The sequence below is a fragment of the Sus scrofa genome, chromosome 3, assembly GCF_000003025.6.
Source record: "Sus scrofa isolate TJ Tabasco breed Duroc chromosome 3, Sscrofa11.1, whole genome shotgun sequence".
Classification (NCBI taxonomy): Eukaryota; Metazoa; Chordata; class Mammalia; order Artiodactyla; family Suidae; genus Sus; species Sus scrofa.
In genome coordinates, this window is record NC_010445.4 from 8,481,513 (window position 1) to 8,497,355 (window position 15,843).

The 15,843-nt window shown below is 58.0% G+C and overlaps 2 protein-coding genes and 1 long non-coding RNA gene across 19 annotated transcripts in view; 2 read left to right on the top strand and 1 right to left on the bottom strand.

Annotated features, from left to right (window-relative positions):
• AGFG2 (ArfGAP with FG repeats 2) overlaps nucleotides 1-9,337 on the top strand; it is a 22,801-nt gene extending 13,464 nt beyond the window's left edge. For both annotated transcript variants that reach the window (XM_005661910.3, XM_013995456.2), the window contains exons 7-13: nucleotides 472-504; nucleotides 6,119-6,239; nucleotides 6,425-6,507; nucleotides 6,670-6,750; nucleotides 7,460-7,591; nucleotides 7,893-7,978; nucleotides 8,284-9,337. In XM_005661910.3, coding sequence (XP_005661967.1) covers nucleotides 472-504; nucleotides 6,119-6,239; nucleotides 6,425-6,507; nucleotides 6,670-6,750; nucleotides 7,460-7,591; nucleotides 7,893-7,978; nucleotides 8,284-8,343 — 596 coding nt within the window. In that variant the 3' untranslated portion in view covers nucleotides 8,344-9,337. The remainder of the gene's footprint in view (nucleotides 1-471; nucleotides 505-6,118; nucleotides 6,240-6,424; nucleotides 6,508-6,669; nucleotides 6,751-7,459; nucleotides 7,592-7,892; nucleotides 7,979-8,283) is intronic.
• LOC106509647 lies at nucleotides 1,067-13,650 on the bottom strand. Of its 15 annotated transcripts, none has more exons than XR_002342293.1 (7): nucleotides 12,748-13,650; nucleotides 12,247-12,426; nucleotides 10,643-10,772; nucleotides 9,651-9,776; nucleotides 6,376-6,546; nucleotides 3,395-3,763; nucleotides 1,067-1,195 (listed from the first exon to the last, which is right to left on the bottom strand). It is a non-coding gene; the product is annotated as an uncharacterized LOC106509647 (long non-coding RNA). The 15 variants fall into 15 exon arrangements; XR_002342289.1 differs by lacking the exon at nucleotides 1,067-1,195 and adding an exon at nucleotides 10,270-10,458 and having other exon boundaries at nucleotides 2,050-3,763; nucleotides 10,643-10,702; XR_002342294.1 differs by lacking the exon at nucleotides 1,067-1,195 and having other exon boundaries at nucleotides 2,050-3,482; nucleotides 3,604-3,763.
• LOC100515824 (insulin receptor substrate 1-like) lies at nucleotides 13,024-15,837 on the top strand. 2 transcript variants are annotated; one of them, XM_013995453.2, is made up of 2 exons: nucleotides 13,024-13,724; nucleotides 13,914-15,837. In XM_013995453.2, the coding sequence occupies exons 1-2, from the start codon at nucleotides 13,319-13,321 to the stop codon at nucleotides 15,044-15,046; spliced, it is 1,539 nt and encodes a 512-aa protein (XP_013850907.1). In that variant the 5' UTR covers nucleotides 13,024-13,318; the 3' UTR covers nucleotides 15,047-15,837. The 2 variants fall into 2 exon arrangements, with proteins under 2 accessions (XP_013850907.1, XP_013850906.1); XM_013995452.2 differs by having other exon boundaries at nucleotides 13,306-13,724; nucleotides 13,803-15,837.

Here is a 15,843-nt window from a genome sequence, read left to right on the forward strand (position 1 = left end):
CTGTTGTAGTTTTTTCTCATAAGGAAAATGGCTACGACCGCAGCAGGAGCCGTCTAGGTTGCTCGCCAGGAGGTCGCTGATAGGGACGCAGGGGAGACCTGAGTCCTAGGAACCCTGAGAATGGACATGGCCTTTCCCCTAGAGCGCCCCCAGGGCCAGGCTGGGTCAGCGTCCGAGGGGGTCTACAGACGTCCTCACGCAGCCCTCAGACAGCAGCAGCCTGCAGACCCTGTGTTGTGCTGGTCATGTACCATCAAGAGTCCAAAGGCCCCTAAAGCAGTGGGTTCCTCCCTACGCCCCCCTCGTCTGTCTTCAGAGCTGTCAGGCTGCCCCCTTCCTTTGGAAATCCTGCACCCTGGAGGGCAGGGCAGCACAGCGAGGACAGACGTCTGAGGACAGCCAGTGACTGACACTCTCTCTCTCTCCCCTCCCCACCTGCCCGGCCTTGCCCTTTCCCACCCTCACTGCCAGCCAGTCGGATGCTAGCGGGAAGTTACAGCTTTGGTAAGTTATTCTTCCACCCCACAGCCAACCCAAGGCAAGAGCCCCATCTCAGATCATCTGACCCCAGAGTTTTGAGGTCTGGAAGGAACCCCTCAAATGTAGCCCTTTTACAGAGGAGGCTACAGCTCAGGAGTTCCTGACTCTCTGCTCTGCCCACAGCCCTCCCACCTCCCACCAGGGACTGGTTGCTTTTGTTTTTATCTTTATATATATTTTGGGGGGGGGGGCACACCCTGGCATATGGAAGTTCCCAGGCTAGGGGTTGAATTGGAGCTGCAGCTGCCAGCCTACACTAGGGCCACATCAACATGGGATCCAAGCTGTGTCTGCGACCTAAACCACAGCTCAAGGCAACGCCAGATCCTTAACCCTCTGAGCGAGGCTAGGGATCAAACCTTCATCCTCATGGATACTAGTCAGCTTCGTTACTGCTGAGCCACGATGGGAACTCTTAATATTTTTGAATGGAACAAGAAGAGACATTTTATATTGATAGAAGTTAAAATTCACAACAAAGTTCTCACACTGTGAATTTAAAGTAACTGACAGGGTAGCCTTGAAATTCATAAAGCAAAAACAGACACGTGAAAATTTAATAAACCAGCAAGATTAATAGATGGTGTAGACAGACAGGAAGTAGACCATCTGAGTAACACTTGAAGGAGTCTGACCTAAGAAATATAGAGGAACTCTGTAACAAAAAAGAAAATATATATTGTTTTCAAACATATAACCCATGTATAATCTGACCATATGCTGGGAAACAAAATCGCAAATTCTAACAGAGAAATTGCATAGGTCACTTTCTATATGGTAAAAGATGTCCTGGAGTTCCCATCATGGCAAAGTGGTTAACGAATCCGACTAGGAACCATGAGGTTGCAGGTTTGGTCCCTGCCCTTGCTCAGTGGGTTAATGATCTGGCATTGCTGTGAGCTGTGGTGTAGGTTGCAGATGCAGCTCGGATCCCGCGTTGCTGTGGCTCTGGCGTAGGCTGGCGCCTACAGCTCCGATTCGACCCCTAGCCCGGGAACCTCCATATGCAGAAATAGCAAAAAGACAAAAAAAAAAAAAAAAAAAAGTCCTAAAAAATTTTCCTAAAACAGGAGTTCCCATTGTGGCTCAGCGGTAACAAACCCAGCTAGTGTCCATAAAGACATAGGTTCGATCCCTGGCCCTGCTCCGTGGGTTAAGGATCTGCCATTACTGTGAGCTGTGGTGTAGGTCACAGATGTGGTATTGCTGTGGCATAGGCTGGCAGCTGCAGCTCCGATTCGACCCCAAGCTTGGAAACTTCCATATGCCATGGGTACAGCCCTTTAAAAAAAAAAAATTCCTAAAACAGGAGTTCCCATTGTGGCGCAGCAGAAACGGAGACGACTAGTAACCTTGAGGTTGTGGGTTCGATCCTTGGCCTCCCTCAGTGGGTTAAGGATCCAGCGCTGCCATGAGCTGTGGTGTAGGGTGCAGACGCAGCTTGGATCCTGCGTGGCTGTGGCTGTGGTGTAGGCCGGCAGCTGTAGCTCCCGTCTGACCCCTAGTCTGGGAACCTCCACATGCTGCAGGTGCAGCCCTAGAAAGCAAAAAAAAATTTCCTAAAACAATATTTCATGTCCTTAAAGACCTGAAGCATCTAAGGAGAAGATACATACTTACAATGTGGAAAACAAACAAAAAGTTAGTAACCTTAACATAGATGCCTTTTTATTTTATTTTTTTATTTTTTCCCACCCTACAGCATGGGGATCAAGTTACTCTTACATGTATACATTTTTTTCCCCACCCTTTATAGATGCCTTTTTAAAGTCCTCTGAATAAGAGAGATTAGAATAATGGACAAGGGTTAGAAGTAAATTCTACCCCAAAGGGAAATAAAATCACAAATTGAAAATGACCTCAACCTAACTCATCAGAGAAAACGCAAATTAAGATAATAATGTGGCACATTATAGTCACACAAGTTTTAAAGATTTATAATGGCCAGTATTGGGTGGGGAAATAGGCCTTGTGTGTGCTGTTGGTAAGGGTGTAAACGACTACGGGAATGCTGAGTTGAGCGAGAGAGAGCGGTGGTCCCGGGAATGGGGCCAAGGTGGTTAGGAACGGCCGCATTTAGAGCTGCTTTCCTCGCGCGACTCATCAGAGCGCGCGCCGAGGAGAGAAGGGAGGCCTCCGCCCCGGAGCTGTCCTGGGCTGAACCTTCTGTCCAGTGTCAGCCCGCACTGGACGCAGAGCCCCCCAGCACCCCGATGGTGTGCAAGGACGCCCCCGTAGTAGCTCCCTGAGGAAAGAAAGTTCCCCATTTTGTAGCTGAGGACACTGGCTCCGCTTGGCCAGTGACTTGGCCAAAACCCAGGTGTCAGATCAGTGGCGGATGCCATTCACTTCCCAGCACACCGTGATCACAGGGGTGTCCCTGTGCGTGTGCCACGAAGAACCACTGGGTACAAAGTAGGAAGATCTGAGTGAGAGGCGGGTGTCTCTCTGACAAGCCCAGCTGTATTTTTATATCTGAGGGGGAGTAGGGAGAAGGGGAGGTTTCTAAAAGTGCAGTTTTCCTGAAACTCTTAGAAGCTCAGTCCACAAATCCAGCTGTGGGAAGTGAGGCTCTGGAAGTGGCTAAGAAGCCATCAGGAGCACGGCTGCTCCCGGGTCCTCCCAGCCTTGGCCTCCTTTCTGAGAACGGCCCTCTGTGCAGGGCGCCCGCCCGGGGAGCAAGGCCCGCCTCTGCCCTCTAGTGTCCACCAGGCGGCACAGCTCTGCGGGCCTGGAGGGCCCAGGAGCTGCTCTACACCCATGGGCGCGCCCTGACCCCAGGGCCCAGAGCAGGACTGAAGAGTCAGGCCTAAGTGAGGACAGGGAGCTGCATCCCCCTGGAAATTCCTCGTACCTCGAGTCAGGCAGGCAAAGGCAAGGGTGGGGTCTGAGAAGCAGAAGATCCAGCACAAGGTCTCAGGTTTTCCCGGCTTCCTCGAGGCCTGTGGACCGGAGAGGGGTGAAGTCCCGCACTGTTCCTCTGGGAAGCCAGGGGACAGGAGGAGAGCAGCCAAGGAGAGCTCCGTCTTCTGAGCGCTGGCCCTCCCTCAAAAAGCAGCCCACCTCTGGAACCTCTCGGCCGGCGGGCCCTGGCGTCTGTCATCCCCGCCCGTATCTTGGGTTCTCCAAGTCAGAGCCGGGGCCGGTCAGGAGCGCTCAGCTCAGCACCCAGCACAGGGAAGACCCCTTAACCCGGGGTCTGGACACACACAGCAGCCTGACCCTTTAGAAGAGAAGGCATGGAGACTCCCGTTACAGTTCTGAGGGGTTAAAAAAAAAAAACCAAACTTTCACAACAAGACACGGGGGCTGAGGTGTGAGGGGCTGGGGAGCAGCCTGGCTTTGAGAGCGAGGCTGGCTCTGCCATTTCCTTCCTTGCCTCTTGCCCTCCTCTTTGCCTTTTCCTTCTTCCTCTTGTGTCTGAAAAAGAAAAGTGCCTTCTGAAGGTTACTCCCCCTCATCCTTTCTGCAGGGTTTGGCTGTATCACCTTTCCTGTCTGAACTGCACCTCCACTTTCTCCACTCTGTGGGCGTCTTCCCCTTTTCCCACAAATGCGATGCAAGGTGCTGGTCCTGCAAAGTGTTTCCGCAGCCTTCCCCACGCTGGGCTCCCTCGTGTCCCCTCCTCTCCAAGGCCCTACCCCTGGGAAAAGGAGCTGGTGGCCTTTTTTTTTTTTTTTTGGCCATGCCTGCAGCAGGCAAAAGTTCCCAGACAAGGGATCAAACCTGCACCACAGCAGCAGCCTGAGCTGCCACAGTGACAATGCTGACTCCTTAACCCTCTGCACCACAAGGGAACTCCTTCATTTACTCATTTCTTATTGTCCTGTTTTTTAACGACATGTGTTATGGTCTAACACACACACTGTTCTGCACCCCGGTGTTTCTTTAAGGTACTGTTATATTTTCATTAGTACATTAAGAGCTCCCTCGGTCTTTTTTATAGCTGCACCCCAGTCCCCTTTATGTCTATCCTGTAATTTATTTCCTCAGTCCCCTGTTGCTAAATATGTAGGATGTTCCAAACTTTTGCTATTAAACAGAGCTGCAGGAGTTCCCTAGTGACACAGTGGGTTAAGGATCTGGCATTGTCAACTGCTATGGCTCAGGTCACTGCTGTGGCGTGGGTTTGATCCCTGGCCTGGGAACTTTCACCTGCCATGGGCACAGCCAGGAAAAAGAAAAAGAGCTGCATAGTTAATAACTTTCTTTGCACAATGGAAAGTTATATCTGTAAGGAAACTCCCAGCAGTGGAATTGGTCCAGTTGATACAGAAAATACATCACTACAAATTCATCAAGTGCTAGGAATGAAAAGAACAAGGTTCTAGGAGAGAAAAATCGAATTCACATCTGGGTCAGGAAGGCCCATGAAGATGGTTCTGTTAAGCCTGCAGGGTGAGTAGGAGTCAGCAGGTCATGTCAAGGGTAGGGCCACTTGTTCAAGACAAGACTGAAAAAAAAAAAGCAAGATTTTTCCCCTTTGTAGCCTCATTTTACCCTCACTACGGCTCAGGGTAGTTGACAGGATCCCACACTCTGGGTGAGACTTAGGTCCTCAGATAAGGAGGCTTTCTTAAAATGATGGGGCCTGGGCCTCTTCTTGCCACACCACAGTACTCAGGGTTTCTAGAACTTGCCCTGAGGGCAGTTTTGTAAAGCTTCCCCTAGGAGGCTTGCCCTCCCTGCTTTTTCTTTACCTTTTTTTCTTTCTTTCTTTTTTTTCTTTTTCTTTTTTTTTTTTTTTTGGTCTTTTGAGGGCTGCACCTGCAGCACATGGAGGTCCCCCAGGCTAGGGGTCTAATCAGAGCTGTTGCTGCCGGCCTGCGCCACAGCCACAGCAATGCCAGATCCAAGCCATGTCTGCGACCTACACCACAGCTCACAGCAACGCCAGATCCTTAACCCACTAAGTGAGGCCAGGCATTGAACCCGTGTCCTCATGGATGCTAGCCAGGTTCACTAACCACTGGGCCACGACGGGAACTCCCCTCCCTGCTTTTTCTGTTCAGCTGTGAAGACCAGGGAGCACAGGGTCCCAGCCCTGCGCTGAGGTCGTGACAGGGGTCTCCTGAGGGGCGGAGGTGGCTCGGCCGGCAGTGGGAACGGTGCTGGCGAAGATTTACGCCCCTCACCTCCACGGCCATCTCCTCATTCAGGAGTCTCCCGAGTGTCCCTGAGCCCCTCTGCCCTTCCCGGCTCCTCCCCAGCCCCTTCCCCTGCCCCTTCACATCATTTCTCCACACGTGGAAATGCTGGTTTAGGCAAAGGATGAATTTTCCATCTCTTAAGGAAAAAATGGGAAGCGGAAGCCAAACTAGAGCAGGAGGGACAAGGACCTGCCTGAGCAAACACTGCTCTCCTCTCAGGGCCGGCGGTTTGGAGCACTAGGGAGCCCGAGATTCAGGTTGCCTAGAATTCCCAGTGGGAGACAAGCCGTCCTGAACTGGGCGGTCAGGAGGAGGGGCTGGCTCAGAGGACCCCGCTGGGGCCGTCCCTCCACCGCACCCCTGCCTCCATCCCCCTCCAGTCCGGTCTCACGCCCGCACTCCCTGTTCTGCTTCTTGTGCCTGCCCAGGGAGCAGCCAAGCGACTCCATTTGGTGCCTCTCCTCTTGCACCTGCCGGTCAGCCCAACAACCTGGGAGATATGGGCAGCCTGCTGGGACCGGGGGCATCAGCTGGAGGCATCCCTAACAGGTAGGACCAGACGTCGGGAGCTTGGCGTCGGGCAGGAGAGCCAGCCAAGCAGGCCTGGCCTCGCCTTCCCAGCCCGCTCCGCCCCTCCCTTTGGGCAGGACGTGTTCGCTGTCTCCCCGTCCCATGCCCAGCTTACCCCTTGGTGCTGGATGACGTGCATGCTGACTTCTCTCCTTGTATGGCAGCGTCTTCGGGATAGCCAGCCAGGTCCCCACGCTTCAGTCAGCCCCCACTGGTGGAGGCAGCAGCACAGGGCTTGCCTTTGGAGGTGAGTCTCGTGTAGCCACCCAGAAGGAAATCGGAGACTCTGGACAGGGAGGAGGGGGGAGAGGCGGAGCAGGGCTGAGACGGATGCTGTTACCACAATATTAACCAAATGAGGAAAAATAACCATCCTTCCTCCTGCCTCTACCCCACGCCACCTGAGCAGCCTTCAACCCCTTCACGGCACCTGCTGCTCACCCCCAGCTGCCTTCCACCAACCCGTTCCAGCCCAATGGTTTGGCCACAGGTAAGCCTCCCCGACGTCCCCCCGGCCCTGACTCCAGAGTCACCAGCCCAGGACAGACCGGTTTAATTTCCAGGCCACCTAGTGGGCAAAAAGTAGAGGCACTCAGTCAGCAAGTCAGAACCTCAGAGTTAGAAAGAATTGCACCTCTCACCTGAGCCGCCCTTGGCTTCCCGCTGGGAGCCGGGCCTCCTCCTCCTCCTCTCCGGCTCCACCCGACACCACGGCCCCATCCCCTGCCCTCTCAGCCAGAGCCCTGGGGTCTCCTCAGCTTCAAGCTCATACCCCCCCCTTTTTTTTTTTGGTTCTCAAAGCCTTGAGGCCAGGAAGAGAACATCATACTTGCTACCAAGCTGACCCACGAGGCAGGCCCAACAACTGGGGCTTTGCCGCTGTTGTCTGACTTTCACGGCTTGGCCCCGGTCTTAGAGATGGGAGAACAGCGTTAGTTTATGCCGTTTAAGGGCAGCTGCCCCCAGTTCCATGCTGTACCCATGCTCATAACCACCCGGCTCTCCGGGCCACGGGCCCACGGGCAGGAGAGGGCAGGTTTGGCAGGATGCGTGGAAGCTCGGTCGGGGTCCCTCCACTGGGGGCCTCTGGGTAGGAAAAGACGACACCACATTTCCCCACCTTGGAGGGACTTAGGAAGAACTGTGCTCCCGCGTACCTTCCAGAACCTCACCTGAGCCCCCCGTCCCTCCCCCCACAGGACCCGGCTTCGGGATGAGCAGTGCGGGACCTGGCTTCCCCCAGACAGTGCCCCCCGCCGCAGGGGCCTTTTCCAGCCCCTTCCCACCCGCGCTCTTCCCCGCCCAGCCCTCCGGGCCGCAGCAACCGGACGGTAAGGGATTCAGACCTTCAGACCGCCCTCCTCTCTTCCCATGCCCGCCCGGCGGCCCGGGTGAGAGAACCAGTCAGGAGTATGTACCGTGGAGACGGCCCTCTGAGCTAGCGCCCCTCTGGACCAGGAAGCGGGGACCAGGGAAGCCACAGACCTGCCTGTGCCCCCTGACTGTTCCACACGGTCACTGCCGCCCTTGGGAAGGCCCCTGTGGCCGCTTCAGCCTCAGGATGTGGCTGTGCCTGCCCTGCAGGGAGCCGGGCTCAGGGGCGGCAGCTGAGCTTTTCCTCTTGCCTCCCAGGCTCTTCCTTCGGAGACCTGGGACCCGCCAAGCTGGGGCAGAGGCCCCTGAGCCAGCCGGCCGGGATCTCCACCAACCCCTTCATGGTGAGCGTCCCGGTGCGGTGCCAGCCCGGGTGTGAGACGGGGCCTTTCATGCTGGGGGCTGGGGACAGAACCGCCCCAGGAGCAGAGGGCCACATGGGACCCCTCATTCCCCTTCCTCGGGAAACTCCAAGCAGGGAAGCGTGGGCTCGTGAGGGGACCTCGTCTCAGCCCCACCGTTGTCCACACTCCCCCCGCCTCACCTCCCCAGTTATTTTGAGGGAAAAAGAATCCTGAGCTGCACTTCGTCTGGGGCCTCTGGCTTTTCCTCCCTAATCTAACGATTTGTGGTTGTTGTTTCTTTCTAGACTGGATCCTCATCAAGCCCATTTGCCTCCAAACCTCCGACCACCAACCCCTTCTTGTAGCACTGTGTCCTGGGGGGGCCTGCTCTCTGGGCCCCTCTTCTCCCTGGAGCTCTGATGACCACTAGCCTGTGGCATTTCTGCGGGTCTGAGACCAGATGGGTCTTGTTTTGCAGGGTGGGGGGCTGGGGATGGTGGAGGTGCTGACGCTTTGCTTGGGGCTTGCAGATCAAAGGGCAGCTCCCTCCAGCCCTGACCCAGGCAGGGGGCCCAGGAGGCGAGATGGCAGGGCCTGGCCTAGAGGAGCAGTGGTGTTTCATTCTGCAAATTATTAATTATGACAGTAATCCTCTGTCCCTCCTGCCCTTCACGCCCAGCCCTGTGGGCGGAGGAAGTCGTGGGCACAGCCCTCCCCCATGCCAGCTTTCCAGCGCTGTTCTCCTCGTGGACAGAAGCACAGTGGGGAAAGTAGGGCAAAGGGGGAGATGAGGCGTGCATGGTGTTGATGTGGTGACCAGACAGGCGAGGAGCGGGGCGGGGGGGTGTCAGCACCCCCTTTCCCCATGTGTTTGCTTCCCCAGCTCCTCCCATGTCCTGGGCACTCAGGATGAATGGTTTTAGCTGCGTACTTACACATGCCCAGCTCCTGGCAAGCACTTTAGTTCGCTGCGGTGTCATGTTTGGATATCAGTGTTTTATATTTATACATAGAGAATTTTCTAATATAGCCTATTATACATACAAATATATATATGCACACGCACGCACGCGCAGACCCCCACGCCGGCTCCCTCCCGCTCCAGACAGCTCCTTCCCATGGGGAATGGAACGAATCCCTATCTGTGCCTCAACCAGGGGGTCGGGGGGAGGGAGCCACACGTCCTGACCACCCCCAGAGCCTGGGCTTTTCCGGGGAAAGGCTTTGTGCAATTGGCTGTTTTTTTCCTTTCTTTTCCTCACGTGCCTTCCCCATCCTACCCCGCCCCCAGATCCCTGCACCAAAGCTGTTGCAGGCAATGTTGGAAAAGAACTGCATTTGAAAGAAAAAAAAAAAAAAGGCTCTCAGGGTCTTGCTTGGGACGAGCTTGAGGGGCCTCATGTCCATCAGTGTGACTGCCTGGGTTGGTGACAGCGTGGCTGTTGGCCAGGGACAGAGTCGGTCCCTGTCTGAGGTGGAGTCCAGTTTCAGCCGCTGGGAGAGCTGGGGGGAGCAGACTTTGGGGGCAGGAAGGGGGACCAGGGTGGGGCCTCATCAGATACAGCACTCCCAGGTCAGGGGCCTCCTCAGACCCTTTCCACGTGGGGTGTTGTGTCAACGGCTGGCCTGTTTGTGTGGTGACAAGACAGGTGGCTTGGGTTAAACACCTCACCTGGCGAAGAGGCCCAGTTTCGCCCTGCTGCCTCAAGCAGCTCCCTTTCCACCGTCACCGTCTGGCCCCTCTGCCGTCCCTTCTTGGGATTTCCCTGGGTCTCTCCACTCAGTGACCTTGAAGAGCCTGCCAGCAAGAAGCAGTGGGGACAGTGTTACCACTTACTTACTTTGAGGGTTTTTCTGTAAATACCTTCAACTGCTCTACCTTCCCAAGGCTCAGGCCCCAGCCTGTCCTGTTCCTGTTCTCCAGGCTCTACCCTCCTCCCATCTCCTGGTGGCGCCCCCAGGGTGGCTGGACCACCATCTGTTTTCCCCTGGGTGTTTCATGTTCTGGCCCCTCCACCTGTTACCTGTTTCCCATTCTCTGCCCAGAGCCAGGGAGGGAGGGAAGCTGAAATCTCTGTGGTCTTTTCTTCTTGTGCCCCCGCCCCCACCATTCCTAACCTCAAACTCTGAGGTTTGGATGTGAGATTTAAAGGACCAGGCGCTGCAGTGCCTCGTACTGTGTGTTTCAGTCACATGCCTGCTGTTTCCCAGGGATCTTGGACTGCTTGGTGCCTGAACCCAGGGACCTCCCTGCAGTCCCCCCTCCACGCCTCCCAGTCACTGTGTCCTACATGGACCCCAGCCAGCTCACTGGCCAGGGCAGGGTGATCGGGCAGCGAAGTTGAAGTTACGCTGGGTCAGCCTCCGACTCCAGGGCAGACAAAGCAAGAGTTCCCTAGGGAATAGGCTGACACCAGGACTGCAGCAGCCTCTGGGCACCCTTCCTCCAGGCAGGCAGCAAGGATGGAAAAATCCCCGGCCTGCAAGGAAATGTCCAAATGACAGGCTGTCTTCCCCCTGCCCTGCGGCCTCCAGGGCCTCCTTGCAGACCCTGCCTGGTGATTACAAATTGGGACCCACACTGTGAGACTGGAAGGACACCTGCACTGCCACCAGGCTTCTGACCAAGTCCTCATGTCCCCATGGCCAAGGCTGTGACCGTACCCCGCAGGCAACAGTCTTCTGATTTGAGCCCAGCCTTCAGCGGGTCCCCAACAGCTGCCTCTGTGGATGAAGAAGCAGGAGCTGGTCCCCAGGACCTCTGTCAAGCTCTCCATTCTCTCCACAGTGGAACCTGGTAGCCATGCGGCGGGGGGGGGGGGGGGGAGAGGGGGGATGAAGAAGGGGATGGCACTGTCCCTGAGTCCCCCTCCACAGAGGAGTGACAACTTGGGATGGAGGAGAGAGGGCCACAGGAGAAGATCCTGGCCTTAGTGCCCCAGTCTCCTCCCTGTAGGTGCCTCTTTGGTAACAAGTCTCCCGCAGGCACTTGGAATGCGGAGATCTCGCCCCAAGGGCGCGCTGCACCTGCGCCCGGCAGGGACACGCAGGTGGAGCCCCTCAGGTTGGGGGAGGTGCTCTCACCCAGCAGAGCTGAGGTTCTGCAACTTCCTGTCCCTAGGGAGCAACCCTAGTTACCAGGGCAACAGGCTAAAATAAATCTTGTCTGGGTAGAGCCAAGGGCAATACTGTTGCCAGGGCAACTGATGAGGTCAGTTGTTGGGCTCCAGGCTCTTCCTGGTACCCAGCAAGCTAAATCACCTGGCACTGATTACCAACCCACTCGACCACCCGCCCAGGACCCAGGCACTGGGATCCCTGCTGCTTCCTGCTTTATATGTACCCAGCACTTAGAGAGTCAAAGACGCGAGGCGGTCTAGGCTGGTCTCTGTGACAGTGGCTGTGATTTCACAAGCACTGGACTGCTGCAAGGGGGACTGGATGATGGGAGCAGGAAGGAGTGGCTGTGAAGAGCCCTCCTGTGGGTAGCTTCAAATCAAGCCTGGGGAGGAAGGCTCCAGCCAGGAGCACAGCAGGCACGTGGGCTCCATGGGTGCCCTGCTCCTTAGGGCAGCACCAAGACTAGGAAAGGGAGGGGCCAGCAGATGTCTTTTGTGTTCCTGCCACTTCGCACATGGTGCATATGTCAAGGCTACACTGGAGGCGATGGCCGGGGACATACTTATGTCCTGGTGTCAGCTTAAGGATCTATGACATATCTGCCTCTCCCTGGCCAACACCTATTGATGGTGGAGGCTGCCACAGGCCCCCCCATGTACCACGTGAGCTGCCAGCACCTCTCCCGCACCTTAGAGAGGCGCTGGCTGACCTGAGAGGCACCTGGAGTAGGCACTGGGTACCACCTGCCTGCTGGCCAGATGCCCATCCTCACAATGCCAGGCAGTGCCCTGCATCATGCTTGCAACATGACCTGTAAAGGATGTTCGAGGATGCCAGCCTCCCTGTCCACTAAACCATTGGCTCCTCTGGTATCCCAGCTCCTTCCTCCAAGGCCTGGGTGGGAAGCCCCGCCAGCCCTGCTTGGGCTTTCCTGACCCTTGAACTAGTCTATGAAAACGAACCAGATGGCCTTGCTTCAGTACTCCTGTTACAGCTCCTTCCTCACCTGAAGGCACTCCTCCCCCAAATACCATCTTTAACTGGGGCCACAGCTGCCCCCTTCCCCTCCCCAACCCTCAGCTCCCCCAGGGCCCTTCAGGTATCCTGCTTGCCAGGACAGGGATATCATAAGGTCCTCTAAGGCCCACCTGTCAACCCGTGGTTTGTCTTGCAGAGTGTACACTGACCAGCGCCATGGCCCCCGCCGTCAGCAGGTGGTCCTTGGAAGGATCAGAGGCGGGTGTAGGGCGTTCCTGCTATGGCACGGGTCGCAGCTGAGGCTCGGATTTGATTCCTGTCCCAGGAACCTTCATAGGTGGCAGGTGTGGCTGAAAAAGGGGAAAAAAGAAATGGATGTAAAAGTGCCTGAATCCCAACCCCATTTCAAACTTCTTGGGATGCAAGGGGGCAAAGGGTACCCCCATGAAGACACCTCCTGTCACCCCAACCCTGCAGAGAACCTGAACCTCCAGCTCCACCGAGGTCAACTTAGCCCAGTGCTCGGCGGCCCTGGCTCCTAGGATTACTTGGAAAGGAAGAGAACAGAACCATTCTGAGCGGGACCGGGGAGGCAGGGGACACGGGTGCTGGCGGCCTAGAGCCGGAAGGGGGTCCCGCTGTAAAGGCAGCCGGCTTAGCAGCCCCCTTACCTCCAGGACTGCGGACGAGGCCGCCAGCGGTCACCACGGACGTAGCTCCACGCACACTCTCTTCACCTCACAGCTTTCTCCGCGCTCAGGTCGGGTCAGAAGAGACGCCCCCAACACCTCCCCGCCCCGGCACCAGCCCAGGCCGAGGCCGCCTCTCCCGCACTCGGCAACTCAAACTCCACGCCCACCGCGCGGAGTCCAGCTCCGGGGCGCGTGAGGGTTAACCTCGCGGGGGTGGGGACTTGGGCGCAGTCGGCGTTGGGAGGGAGGGGAGAGGAGGCGGCGGGAGGCCACTGGGTTGAGGCTCCGAGCCCGGCGGAGCCTCGGGTGTCTCAGGCCGTCGAGCAGTCACTGGGTCACACGCTGCGCGCAGCGAGGGGCCACTGCAGACCCCCTGCCCCAAACTTCAAGTCGGGAGCGGGGGAGAGAGACGCCGGGCATTAAGGCAGTGGCAGCCTGTCAGGACGCTGCCCCCTCCCCCGGGACCGCTACCTCTAGAACCCCACCTCGGCGAGCCTCTTCCCAGCCGTCTCCGCTCCTGCTCCGGCCACTTGGTCGCCTTTGGCCCAGGATGAAGCCCAGAGGCGGCGGCGGCGGCAGCCCCACGACGGCCCCGGAGTCTGAGTCGGCCGACGTGGCCCTGGGTCCGCTGTCGCCCTGGGCCTGCCCGGCTGACGTGCGGCTCTGCGGCCACCTTCGGAAGCACAAGTCCCAGCACCGCCGCTTCTTCGTGCTCCGCGCGGACCCGCCGCGCCTCGAGTGTTACGAGAGCGAGAAGAAGTTCCACGCCGGCCGAGCGGCTCCCAAGCTCAGCGTGAGCCTGACGGGCGCGTGCACCATCAGCAAGCGCGTGGACGCGCGCCAGCGCCACCTGATCTTCCTCTTCACCGCCGACCGCAGCCTGGGCGTGGCGGCGGCCAGCGAGGCGGAGCAGCAGGCGTGGTACAGCGCCCTGCTTGAGGCGCGCGCCGCCGCCGGTGAGGCCCAAGCCCAGGGTGGGAGGGTGGGGGGGGTGATCGTGGATTTGGCTTATCCGTAGGCTGTCCCTCCCCCAGGTCTCCGAAATCCAATCCAAAATGAAGCGTTTACGCGTTGTCAGTCCCCGGGGCACACTGACTCCAAGCTCCCGGCCCAGAAGCTCTGTGACCCGCCTGTTGTCTCTCCAGGGCCCAGCTCCCACGAGGACCCCGAGGCCTGGATGCTCGCTCCGTTTCAGGACATCTGGCCCGTGACGCTGCGGCCCAAGGGGCTGGGGCAGACACGAGGCCTGGGCAGCGGCGGCTACTGCTTGTGCCTGGGTTCCGGGGTACTGAGCCTGCTGCGGAAGCCCAGGGGCAGAAGCTCCAGGGCCACCCAGGCACCTCCGCCCCCAGCCCTGCGCCTGTCCCTGCTCAGCGTGCGCCGCTGTGGTCACGCAGACTCTTTCTTCTTCCTGGAGCTCGGGCGCTCAGCACCCACAGGTCCCGGGGAGCTGTGGCTACAGGCGCCCGATGCTGTGATGGCCCAAAGCATTCACGAGACTGTCCTGGCCGCCATGAAGCGAATCGGGGACACTGGTGCTAGTGGCAGGACTGAGCCACTGCCAAGAAAGCCCCCGACGAGGGCCCCCAGACCCTCTGAGACCCCAGCCTCTGCGGCTCAGTCAGGCAGCCTGAACCGTCTGGGGTGCCCTAGTGAGAGGAGCGAGCAAGCAACCCCTAAGACGCTGGCGATGCTGGGGGCAGCGGCCTCACAGCCTGAGGGGTTGGGGCGGGGCGGGGGCTACATAACCATGGGAGCCAGGAGAGACTACGTGCCCATGGGAGACGGGCAAGCCAGCAGCTACGTGGTGATGGCGCCCCTGGGCCTCCCTGCCTCGGCCAAAGCCGCTCCCCATCAGCCACCTCTGGATGGCGGGCACTCTGAATACGTGTCCATGAGCCGCTGTGCACCACGGTCCCTTTTCTTGAGCTCTTTGCCCGGTTCCTACAGGCCTGGGGCCGGGGAGCCTGAAACGGGGCTCCAAAGCCCTCCTCTGCGCGTCGGAGGCAGCTGGGGCCCCACAGGGGCTCAGCCCTGCTTGCAGCCGCCGTCAGAGCTGGCCGGGGAGTACGTGTGCATCGAGTACTCGGACCACGTAGCCACACCCGAAACCCCCGCCAGCTGCCTCAACTACGTCGACCTGGACCTGGTCCCTCCCCTGGAGGCGGGAGGCAACGCCCCCGGGGCCAGGCACGGCCCGCACAGCTACGCCCGCATAGAGTTCCAGAACTCTGGGGAGGCCCGAGGGAGGAGACCCTGGCAACCCCGTCTGGTTTAACTGACAGACGGAGACGGCGGGAGAAAACAGGGCAAAGTTAAGAGTGCTTTCCTGCCCACGCCCCTCAACCCCACAGACCCCTTCCCTGAGACGGAGAGGCTCTAAAGCAGAGATGTCCCCTAGGAGGTGTGACCCGCAGAGGCTTGCTAAGCTGCTTCTTGGGGCCTGGTGCCCACTCCGCCCCTTTCAGCTGTGCCGCCTGGGAAATCTTTGGGAGGAGGTTCCCCAAGAAGCTGGATTCTTTTAAGGGAGAAAATTCTAGAACTCTCCCTCCCCTTGAAAACAAACCCCCAAAACCTCCACAACCTCACAGATTTCTGGACATTCTCAGCCAAAGCCCTGATCCTGTTTCCCCCAGAGGCCCCGCAGCATCACTCCAGAGCCTTAAGTCAGGCCCCTGCCCCGGCCTCGGCTGCGGAAGATATGGACCTGGACCTGCCCCTGCCCCTCCCCCGCAGGCCCGCAGGGCTGGCCTGGTGTATCTTTGGAGCCAAAGAACCACCCCCGAGACATACACACACGTCCAGCCTCAGGGCTGAACTCCTGGGGCCCCAGAGCACCAGGAGTCCTACACTAGGGCCTCCCCAAAGTGAGGCACCCCCTTACTCCCTAGTTTCCCTCTCCCAACGCCAGCTCTGTGCTCACGATCCTCCCTGCTCCCAGAGCTGGCAGAGCTGATGGAGTCCTTGCTTCCTATATAATTAGTCTAAGAGACTAGACTCCCCACCCCGCCCCCGACATTAAAGGTTCCCTGCTTGGTCAGCTGGAAAGATCTTAGGTCCATGGATTCCCCCGCC